General features: G+C 34.1%; 1 protein-coding gene across 6 annotated transcripts in view; it reads right to left on the bottom strand.

The window, feature by feature from the left end:
* Window positions 1-12,754, bottom strand: part of RAB3GAP1 (RAB3 GTPase activating protein catalytic subunit 1) — an 85,735-nt gene that overhangs the window by 54,136 nt on the left and 18,845 nt on the right. For all 6 annotated transcript variants that reach the window (XM_081052161.1, XM_081052162.1, XM_081052163.1 and 3 more), the window contains exons 4-5: window positions 8,245-8,377; window positions 5,777-5,855 (exon numbers count right to left, since the gene is read on the bottom strand). In XM_081052161.1, coding sequence (XP_080908287.1) covers window positions 5,777-5,855; window positions 8,245-8,377 — 212 coding nt within the window. The remainder of the gene's footprint in view (window positions 1-5,776; window positions 5,856-8,244; window positions 8,378-12,754) is intronic.

The raw sequence follows: 12,754 nt of genomic DNA, 5'->3' as shown, positions 1-12,754 counted from the left end.
CTCATTATGTGTTCACCACCCAGAGTCAGTTCTCCTTCCAACATATACTTTTAATGTGCCTAATTTTCAAATAATTCTCAAAAGTTTGGGTGTTGGCCACCTAATTTTTAAGAAAGATCAAATGAAAAAAGGGAAGCAATATGGCAGACTGATATGACACAGACTGGAACACACCAAAATACCTGATAAAATATGACAAGGTTTTAAAAACACATAGCTAAAGTTGAAGGAATAAAAAGGAGATTAATGGGGGACAGAAACAAAGACAGAACTGAAAGAGGAAGCAAGCATGCAAGGTGACTGTGAAGAAACCCAGGGGATTATCACCTCTGGATATAGGCCCTAACAGCTAAGAACTGGGGATTGGGATGTTACAGGATAAGCCTTTTAGCTGTTAAAATCCTATCAGTCTGACTCACAGAGATGTCTGCAAAACTGATTATGCTTTGGTAGACTAGAGAGCCAGAAAATGATAGAAGGAAAGGCTGCTTCTGTCTGAGAATACCATGTATTATACCATGTATTTTAGCCCAGCAGTGATAATGTGAATTATATAACTCCGAGATTGAGAAGGTATACCCAGCCCAGGGAAGTGGTCTGTGGCACGTATCAAGACTACGGTATAGCCAAGAATACTCCAGCCTCATAATAAATATAAGTAAAAAAAAAATAAGGCGAGGTCTGGAAACTATGCTTCCAGAAGCATAATATCATTCAGATATTATCATCCACAACTATGCACTTGCTTATGAGCACTGAGAGTAGTGAGCTGAATATATTTTCAATAATGTTACCAATCTCTCTACAAAGTAACCTAAACATGCCAGCTTCCTTCTGTATCCTTTAGATTTGTTAAAGCAGTGTCTGTGCATGGGCTTCCCATAAATCCAAATCAGTACAAAGGTTGTAACATTCTGAATGGCCTCTCAGGGATATGGGTGCACATGAGACAAGGAACTTTGAGTCTTTTGCTCAAAGCGTGGACCCTAGAAGGGACCGCCACCTCAATAAAATGAGAACTCCAGGGCCAGATGGTGTCAATGGCAAATTCAACCAAAACATTTAAAGGTAACATCAATTTTCCACAATCTCTTCCAGAAATTAGAACAAAATATTGCCCAACTCAGGTTATGAAACCAGCAATTCTCTGATAACAAAACCAAAATGTAAGAAAACTAGACACCAATATTCCGCATAAGCATAGACACAGTCCTCAACAAAAATATTAGCATAGCAAATTCAGCAAAATATATGTGTGTGTATATATATATATGTGTGTGTGTATATGTATATACACGTATATATACGTGTGTATATATATATACACATATACATACATATATATATGTATATATATATATATATATATATATATATATATGCAATTACAAATTACACCACAAATGGTTCAGTTTATCTTGGGAATGCAAAGCTAGTTAGATATTCAAAAATCAATCAATGTAATCACCACATTAAAAATCTAAAAAAACAAATTGCATATCAATTTAAGCAGAAAAAGCATTTGACAAAATTCAACATCTACTCATGATGAAAACTCTCAATAAACTAAGTATAGAAAGGAATTTTCTAAACCCGATAAAGAGCATCCATGAAAAACCTACAGCTAACATCATACTTAATGGTAAAAGACAATGCTTCCTCTGACATTAGACAAGGCAAAAATATCCATTCTCACCACACCTATTCAATATTTTACTGGAAGCCCTAGCCAGTTTTAAAAGGCAAGGAAAAAAGAAGACATACAGACTGTTAAGGAAGAAATAAAACTAACTATTCACAGACATGACTGTTTACATGGAAAACCCTAAAGACACTACAAAACTCTTCCTAGAACTAATAACTGAATCAAGTAATGTCATAGGATATAAGGCCAATGCATAAAAATCAGTCACATTCCTATATACTAGCAACAAACAGCTGGAAATGAAATTTTAAAAAATAATACCATTATAATAGCTCCTTAAAAAAAGCAATGTATGTTGAAAACTATAAGACACTGATGCAGGAAATCAAAGAAAACCTAAAACTTTAGAAACCAACCATGTTCAAAAAAAAAAAAGACTCAGGATAGTCAACATTTCAATTCTTCCCAAATTGATCCATAAATTTACAGCAATTCCAACCAAAATTCCACCAGGACTTTTTGTAGATATAGACAAACCAATTCTAAAATGTAAAGAAAAGAAAAGGAGCTAGAATAGCCAAAACAATGTTGAAAAGGAAAAACAAGATTGGAGGAATCACAGTACCTACTTTAAAGACTTATAAAACTACAGAAACCAAAAGCATCCAGACATAAACCTACACAAATATGGCCAAATGATTTTCAACAAAGATGCACAAGTAAGTCAATGGAGAAAGAAACTAGTTTCCACGAACGGTGTGGGAACAACTGAACATCGACATGCAAAAAACCAAAAAAATCCTTAACCTAAACCTCACACCTTATGCAAAAAATAACTTGAAATAGATATGAGATCTAAATATGAAAACTTCTAGAATAAGACAGAGACTTGATCATGTGATCAAAGTCAACATCTCTAGTGATTAAGTCATGTTGATAACATGACCTTCTGAAACGTGATGAAAAAGGCATTTCACCTTTATGGTATTCTTTCCAAAAGCCCATAACCGAAGTATAATCATAAGAAAAAGAGACAAACCCAAACTGAAGGAGATTCTACAAAATACACAAGTACTCCTCAAAACTGTCAAGGTGATGAAAAATAAGGAAAGATTGAGAAACTCTCACAAACCAGAGACTAAAATTTTTAAGGTGACCTGATGACTAAATGCAATGTGGTATCCTGACTTGGATCCTGGAACAGAAAATGGACATTAAGTAGGAAAACTAGTTAAATAAAATTTAGCTAATAATAATGTGCCAATGTTGGTTTCCCAGTTTTGACACATGTACCAAGGTAATATAAGCTGTTAACAGTAGGGAAACCGGGGTGAAGGGTACACCAAAAGTCTGTATTATCTCTGCAACTTTTCTGTAAATCTAAAATAAACCAAAAATATTTTAAGTCTATTTTCTTTTAAATAGGAGAAAGCTCTGTGACTTGGTGCAAGTTCTTAGACATGGCACCAAAATCAGGATCCATAAAGTAAAAAACTGATAAACGGTTCATCAAATTTAAAAACTTATTCTGGAAAAGATAATGCGAAAAGAATAACATGATAAGCTACTGTCTAGAAGAAAATATTTGTATTCAGAATATATAAAGAACTCTCAAAACTCAATAGTAAGAAAACAACCCAATTAAAAAGTGGGCAAAAGATTTGAACAGACATTTCACCACAGAGTATATATGACAGCAAACAAAACACATGAAAGATGTTCAAAATTCAAATCAAAACTAGGATGAGCTACTACAACACACCAATTAGAATGGCTAAAACAAAAAATACTGACACCAACTGCTGGTACGGATATAGGGTAAGTGGAACAGTCATACACTATTGGTGGGAATGCAAAATTAGTCTGGAAATTAGTTTGGCCATTTATAAAATATACACTTACCATATGACTTAGCAGTCTCACCCCAGATATTCACACAAATGAACTGAAAATGCATTTGCACACAAAAATCTGTACACATATTTATAACAGCTCTATTTATAAATGCCCAAATCTAGAAACAATCCTGTCCTTTAACATTTGATTGAGTAAACAAACTGTAGTATATCCTTACAATAATACAATACTACTCAGCAATAAAAAGGAACAAACTATTCATACAGAATTACTTCAAAGGATCTCAAAAACATTAAGTTGAGTGAAAGAAGCCAGTCTCAAATATATGATTCCATCTCTGCAACATTCTTGAAATGACAAAACAATAGTGACTAAGAACACAGTAACAAACTAGGAGTTTTCTGGCAGGTTATAAAACTTTTATATCCTGACTGTGGTAGTTTAAAAAAAAACCAGAAACCCATATATGTATTAAAGATCAGTGAACTGTTTATCCAAAAACAGGTCAATTTTACTGTACATTAATTTTTTTTAAATAAATGGAAAGGTTAACAAAAGCTACTAACAAGTGCTTTTCATTAATACACTGAAAGAAATAAATCACTAACAAGAGATTCATTAATACATAGAAAGGTTTCATTTATTTATTCAAAGAATAATTTTAAACTAGGATCTATGTGCCAAATACAGTTTTTGGAAACATATATTAAAAAGTTGAACAGAAATTATATAACAGCATTCCGATTTCAATAAACATACTATATGCCGTTACATTATTAAATCTTCACAATTACACTTAAAGGTACACGCTACTTATTATAGTGACTTTACCAATGTAGATACCAATTCAGAGAAATTAAGTAATTTGCCCAAAGTTGCTGAGATAATGTACTTGAACAAAAATTAAACACAAGCTTGTCTCATTCTGGTTGTGGGCAAATTTTCAATTTGAACAAATTGAACAAATGATGTTCAGTTAATGTTAAATGAATGAATGCATGCATGCAAGTCATGATCTATGATAACACGCTGCCTTTTGATATATTTTATGATTTTAAATATATACATTCACATTTTGAAAGATCAGAAGAGAATCTGGATGGATTAAATTAAATGGATAATTTATTAAATTCCTTTTACAGTTGTTTAAATTGTTTAAGTTCAATTTTTAAAAGATCACACTAAAATAACAGGAATATATCAAGCAATATCCATCTTATTTGCACTTGCGAATAATTTTTCTCTTTTTTTAGTGTGCTTAGTCTTCTTGCTGTAGTAATCACAGTGGAAAAGAAACATATATGTTATTTTCTCCCTTTTCTTAGAAATTCTTTAATAAAAAAAATCGAAAGACTAACTCACACTAACAGAATAATTGAAACCAGTATAGAAATACTCTTTAACTAGGTCTCCTTTCTTGACCATATACTACTCGGGCCATTTTAGTTATGGTGTGTTTTAATGCCACCCCCTCCAAAATAAATAAAGTTCAGACATACTTTGAATACCTGAAAAATACAAAAGACCTTTTAAATGTGATGTATCTCTTATACTATCGTATCACATTTATAATTTAGAGCTTTTATGTGATCGTGTAACTGAGATCAACATTAATTTTAATTCAATTTCCAACCACACATACTAAGTTTTCTATGATACTTAAGTGTTCTATGCTAATCACCAGAATTAGGTTAGACACTACCCTAGGTGCACAAAAAGAGTTAACAGTAGACCTGTGACTGCTATCCTTAGAATAATCTGCCTGCAAGGCTGACCTTTGGCTGGCACCTGGAACTTGGATTAGTGGAGGGTTCTTACTACTGCCCGAAATGGTAAATTACTGACCCTAAACTGTTTGTACAATATGGTTTATGTTGATCATCTGCTTTCCTTCTAGAACTCTGAAATTTTGTTATGTACCAGTCAGAGGGTGCCAGCCCCCCATTAAAATCCCTTAGAGCAGAGCCTCTAACAAGCTTCCCTGGTAGATAACATTTCCTATGTCGTTACACCTTGTTGCTAAGGGAATTAAGTATGTCCTGTTTGACTCCATGAGGAAAGGACTCTTAAACACATACGTCCTCCAAACTTTGCCTCAGGCACCTTTCCCTTTGCTGATTTTGCTTTGCATGCTGTCACTGTAATAAATCATAGCAGTAAGTGTGTGATTAGACGCTAAGGCCTGTGGGTCCTCTTAGCATACCACCAAACCTGAGGGAGGTCGTGCAGCCCCGCCAACACACACACCAAAAGTTATCTGAGTAAAATACCTACCATCTTACCAGGCAATGTGCTCTTGGAGGAAAGTCATTATTCATACACAGCAAATCTTGCATAGATTGTGGGATAACATCTACAAAAAACATTAGATAATGATAAAATCAGTATGTTTATTCTAAGACAAAATTTTATAACATGATTTAAAGAAATAATATATAACATGTCTTGCTAGTCTATGTGGCTTTACAATGGCTTAAAAATTTGTATCTAGAGATAGCACTAAGATTTGGGGGAAGAGAGATGGATGTCTTTCTTTCTCTTCAAAAGAGCCAGCCTATTAAACACACACACACACACACACACACACACACATACTATATATATATATATTCATTATGTATGTATATATATTCATGTTTATATTATTTTACTTTCTTCTAAATCATGACTCAATTTCCCGACTAGAAAGCCTATTTTATTTGTTCCACTTTTCTTCAAAATTCTACTTAGAGATCTGTCAATTCTATAGAGGGTGGCAAAAACATGTATACACATTTTAAGAAAGGAAAACTGAATTAAAATTGTAATACTCAATATATACCAATAACAAAAGATGACTAAAAGTTACGTTTGACTTCTGCAATTAAAGAGGTGCTCAAAGTGGTTACTATCAGTGTTCAGACACTTCTGATTACAGCAAACTGCTGCTTTAGCAACATTGACCAAAGTGTCCACTTTTAGACATTTTTTTGGCACCCCGGCATATCACCTCCTACAGCAAGCTTTGCTGGACCCTGGACATCTTAAATGTTCTTGTAAAACCACTAACCAGCTTCCCACTTATAACCATATATCTTTAAGCAATTGCATTGTTATCCATAAGATACTAACATTAATGGTCATTATTTATTCGTAAATGCATAATAAATTCAAAGCATAAAGATTTAATACTTGTTCATAAAAATATTTCCTTTTGCTGTACAGCTGTAATTGCTTAGCAAATGTATATTTAATTTGAAAAAGAATAAAATGGCTAATGACTTAATACTCTACTTAACTACAGCAATAAGCAACTCCAACAAAATAAAAGATCAGTGCTCAAATCTTCTGACCTCTGATTGATGATATATTAGGTTGGTGAAAAAGTAACTGCAGTTTTTACAATTATTAACCTTTAAAACAATTACTTTTGCACCAACCTAATAGTATTAAATGTGTACTTCCAAATTAACTAAGCTGATGTTTTACTTGCACCCTCTAACTTCTACCATTACTTATAGCTTCAATCACAACCCCATTAAAACTGCACCATACCTATACACATGCAACAATGCCTTAACTAATCCATTTACCTCTCAAATATTATCAACTGTGGTCACCAAGCTATACCTTACATCTCCATGACTTATTTATTTTATAACTAAGACTGTACCTTCTGACCCTCTTCACCCATTTCACCCACCCTCCATGACCTGCCTCTGGCAACCACCAATCTGTTCTCTATATCTGTAAGTCTGGTTGTGATTGTTTTTATTTGTTTTGGATTCCACATATAAAGGAGACCATATAGCATTTGTCTTTCTCTGTTTGACTTACTTCAGTTAGCAAAATGTCCTCAACTGATCAGAAAAACTTTAACACACATTCTGCATACTTATTTTCTAAATGAACAAAGAAGGGTATTTGACTGACAGCTCCAAAATTCATGTTTTTTCAATAACTTGTTCACTCACTGTTATACACTAATATATCTAAGAACAGAGATTTTGGATGATTTGACCTATAAACAACTACAGGCACCATTTACAGAGATTTGTGATGATGTGGACAATTAACTATAAGCATATTTACTAAGTATCTAGCATGGGCCAGGTACTAAGATAGGTACTTACGTACAGTATCTCATTATATCTTCCCACTAACCCTCCACATAGTATTACTTCATCTTAAGATAATTCAAGTTTAGAAAGGTCAAGTAACTACAAGGCAGAAAAACCAGAATTTAATCTCCTTGATCTGACCCTAAATTCTGGGATATATCCAAAACACTATACTGGCTAATCAATAACCTTTTCTTTAGTCCTTCAAAGCCCAGCTTAGTTGCTTCATTCTCCAGGACACTTTCTCTAATTGGTCCCAAGTAAAAGGGATCTTTTCTCCTCTGAACTTCAGAACTTTATCTGTGCTTTGGTAGAGAACTTATCACTTTCTACCTCCCATTACTGTTATTTACTTACAGACCTTATCTCCCCTACTGGAATGTAAATTTCTGTTTGGGTTCAGTTGGGCTTAGCAGAGTACCTAGCACTCAATAAATATTTGCTGATTTAACTAAAATGAATGATACTGTGATTCTTCCTCTGAAAAGATCATACTCTATTTCAGATGTCGTGCAACAACTTTACATACATAAGCATAAAACATCTCCAGAAGATATCACATAATTAAGAGAACTAAATTCATAATTCAAAATTATAATCATTCTTAAAAGTCAAGAGTTTAAAATACATATAAACACTTACCTTCTAATACTTCATCCTTTCCTTCTTTATCAGTGGGTTCTTGTACAAGATAATGATGAGTTACTGAGAACTTGAAATCAGCAAAGGAAATTTCATCTGATTTCTCTTCCCATGTGCCAGATGTAAATACACCCTGTATTTAACAATAAAATGGGGGGAAAAACTGGTTAATAGCTACCATTATGTTTATTAACCACAGGAATATTTTTCCCTTTTGCTCTCCATTAATCTAAAAGTTTCATCCTATAACTATCCTCCATATAAAGAAAAAGGAAAAATACTATATTAAGTGAATAAAACAAAGAGGAAGTTATTTTTATAAATGATTTATCAGTATTCCTTTAAAAATAAAATTCCCCTAGACTATTAACTATCAAGTGACATACAAAATTATAATTTTCAAATAATTTTTGTGAGATGAGTCCTATATAAAATCATGAATATACAGTAAACCCCCATGCCTTTTCATATGCAAAAAGAAAAACCCTCTCTACCAACAGCAGAATCTCTGAGTTACTTTTAACTGAAAATGATGAAATTTTATAAAGTTTAAAAATTAGAAAAATGCATGGCAATGAAATATACTTTTATAAAATCTCAAATCAAATAACATCACTATGTAGAGCACAGCACTACTGCAACTCAGAAAGTGCTTCATAAAAAAGCTGTCTGTAGAATCAATTTAAGTGACATAACATCTATAGTACTTATGTGCTTAACAGGTTTTTGCAAATTTCTTTATCAAGCTTTGGCATTCAATTATTTTCCTTTAAAAGGTAACTTCTTGACTGGAAAACATTTTAATTAACAGCTCCAAAGTGCACCCTAACTTATACAACATAATCCTAAAACAGAATGTTTCCCGAGGGGCCTCTAATCTCCCGTACCTATTCTTTCCAGTGGGGTTTACATACTCATTGTAGCTCAGCACCACTACGAGGCAGGAAATTAAACCCAGCAACTTGCCAAGCACAGATAGTCCCAAACTAGATAGAAAACATGTAAACAATGATTCTGTGTGTTACTGAGCTTTTAAAAAGTGTTTTCATGACTAAACCTAATGTATAACACCCAAATGGTTTATGTGTTCCTGGCAAGGTGTTTCCAATTCTCAATGGAATTAAATCATATTTTAAATGTCCTACAGTTATCTCATTAAGTAAACACATCAAATAGCAATCTTTTCATTAGAAGAATAATCATCATTACAAAGAAAAAAACTCAACAGGATCTCAAAAAAAGACAAGGAAATGGGGGAAATTTTGAACTTCTGAGGAAAATGTTAAGGAAGAGGAAGATGCTCTTTTTCCAAAAGAAAAGATAATGGCTATTATACAAGAACACCACGTACTAAATATCTTCCAAAATTGAACCCAACAATCCTTCCCACTTATCTTTCAACTTCCTCAATAAACTTTAGGGAACTAAAATATATTCTGAGCCAGAATGCTGGAGGGCCCAAGACCTCAGCAGGATGAAATCACTTTCTTAGTTGAGCCCTTGACAATATCTGGCCCAGACTATTTTAATATCTTTCCACTAGTCTCCTTATCTCTACCCTATAATCCTTCTTCCACATGGTTATGTTCCTAAAATACTGATCTGATATTGTTTCTTCTCCTTTTATAAAATACTTTAGTGGCTTTCCATAACCTATATGTGATCTTCAGAGATTTTTAATCATGTATTCTATCAGTAAAAAAATTTTGAGCATTTATCTACATGTACGTATATTTTTATTTACAAATTAAGCATTACTGTATCGATATATTATACAAAAACCAAAAATTGACATTGAAGTGGATATAAAAATGTAACATAATTAAAAGTTGTGACACACAAAAGGCTGATGACAAGCATCTCTAACAGTGGCAGGAACCTACACCGATAGAAAGGCAAAGCCCACAGGTCTGGCCACCCCTTCCAGTTTTATCTCCCACAGCTACCTTCCATCTGCCCTGTGCTAAAAGTATGCCTATTGACTTGTACTTCCCCAGAGGTGTGCTTTCTCTTTCACACCTATGCATAGGCTAGTCATCCTGCTCTTCACTACAACTTTATTTTTCTTAGCATATTTTTATTTATTCTTCAAAACTGAACTTAAATGTTAATTCCTGTAGAAAATCTGCTTTGATTATCTCCAGGCAAGTTAGTGATTCTTTCTCGGTATCTTGTTCAAATCACTGGAATGACATCTATTCTAATCACTTATTTATATTATCTATTTTTCCTCTAGATTATGAAGAGCAAAGACTGTTCTACTCTTTTTGTGCAGCCTAGAACTTAACAGTGCTTATATGCTTACAAGTATCCTAGGAATTACGTTTTTTCAATATTTATAATAACCCCCATATGTCTCAAAGGAGCTGAGAAATGGCAGTATATTATCCAAATACCACTGCATATACTTGGATACCATACACACTGTGGTCTAGTCTAACAACCAGAAATAGCACATGACCCAGTCCAAAAGGTATTCTCTCTACCTGAACTGACATATGAATATCAGTCCTCATGTTGAGTTCTTGGTGAAATTTATTTCCTTACTGAACAGGTTAAACATAGATGGGTAAACTCACTACCTTCCTGGATAAAGAGATTTCCTATAATGCCTAAACACAAGTCATCTTAGGATTTACTGGTTTCTAGAAACTAATTTCACATCTTAAACAGCCTACATATAAATAATAATTTAAATTATTGTTTAACAAATTAACATCTTTTTTTTGCTTCTATTGAAAAAAGCAACACATGATAAGGAGAAAAATAAGGAAAATATAAAAAAACTGGATTTTTTTTTCCATTTCTTTTTTTGAGGAACATAGAGCTGTGATTTTCAACCTAATTAGACTTTGTAATCACCTAAGAGGCTTAAAAAATGTACTGCGAACTGGGCTCCACAATAGGTCAATTAAATCTGAATCTCTGAAGTTGGCCTAAACATTAGTTTTCAAAAGCTCCCCACTGATTCTAATGTACAGCCAAGGTACACAACCAGTTAGTATAGAACTAAAAATTAAAGTTTAAATCCACTGCTGGAAGAACTCCATTTGAACACTTGCAGTACTGAAGTACAAATATTAAAAAGCTATCTATGGGGGCCGGCCCGGTGGCTCAGGAGGTTGGAGCTCCGTGCTCCTAACTCCGAAGGCTGCCGGTTCGATTCCCACATGGGCCAGTGGGCTCTCAACCACAAGGCTGCCGGTTCAGTTCCTCGAGTCCCCAAGGGATGGTGGGCTCCGCCCCCTGCAACTAAGATCGAACACGGCACCTTGAGCTGAGCTGCCGCTGAGCTGCCGCTGAGCTCCCGGATGGCTCAGTTGGTTGGAGCGCATCCTCTCAAACACAAGGTGGCCGGTTCGATTCCTGCAAGGGATGGTGGGCTCCGTTCCCTGCAACTAGCAACGGGACCTGGAGCTGAGCTGCACCCCCCCACAAATAAGACTGAAAGGACAACAACTTGAAGCTGAACAGCACAACTTAACTTGGAAAAAAGTCCTGGAACTACACACTGTTCCCCAATAAAGTCCTGTTCCTCTTCCCCAGTAAAAAACAAAACAAAAAAGCTATCTATGACAGGACAACTGGCTATTCATATGCAAAAAAATGAAGTTGGACCGTTTCCTTACACTAGACATGAAAATTAACTTAAAATGGATTGTGGACCTAAGTGTACGAATAAAAATTATAAATACCATCAAGAAAGTGAAAAGACAACCCACAATGATACATGCTACAACATGGTGAATGGGAGAAAATGTACACAAATTACGTACCTCATAAGGGACTTATACACAGAATACATACAGAACTCTTACATATGAAGAATAAAAAAAGAATAATAATCCAATTTAAAAATGGGCTAATGATCTGAATGGACATTTCTCTAAAGAAGATATACAAATGGCCAATAAGAACATGAAAGGATGTTCAATATCAACAGCCATCAGGAAAATACAAATCAAAACTACAATGAGGTATCACTTTATATCCACCGAGATGGCCATAATCAAAAAGATAATAACAAATGTTGGTGGGGATGTGGAGAGATGAAGACACTTATCCATTGCTGAGAGAAACGTAAAATGGCACAGCCACTTTGGAAAGCAGTCCAGCAGTCCTCAAAAGGTTAGTTATCACATGACCCAACAATTACACTCCTAAGTATACACCCAAAAGAAATGAAAACATACATCTACACAAATACTTGTATGTTCATAGCAGCATTATTCATAATAGCCAAAGAGTAGTAACAGTGTAAATGTCAATCAACCAATGAACGTATAGAGAAAATGTGGTATGTCCCTACAATGTAGTGCTATACAGCAATGAAAATAAATGAGGTACTAACAAATGCTACAACATGGACCACCCTTGAAAACATTAAGTTAAAAAAACCAATTACAAAAGGCTACATATTATATGATTCCATTTACACAAAATGTCCAGAATAGACAAATCTATAAAGGTAGAAGGCAGGTACATAGTTGTTGACTAGGGATGGGAAATA

Source organism: Rhinolophus hipposideros (assembly GCF_964194185.1).
Source record: "Rhinolophus hipposideros genome assembly, chromosome: 6".
Lineage (NCBI taxonomy): Eukaryota > Metazoa > Chordata > Mammalia > Chiroptera > Rhinolophidae > Rhinolophus > Rhinolophus hipposideros.
Note: the sequence above shows the minus strand (reverse complement) of the source record. Positions and strands in the feature narration are given on the sequence as shown.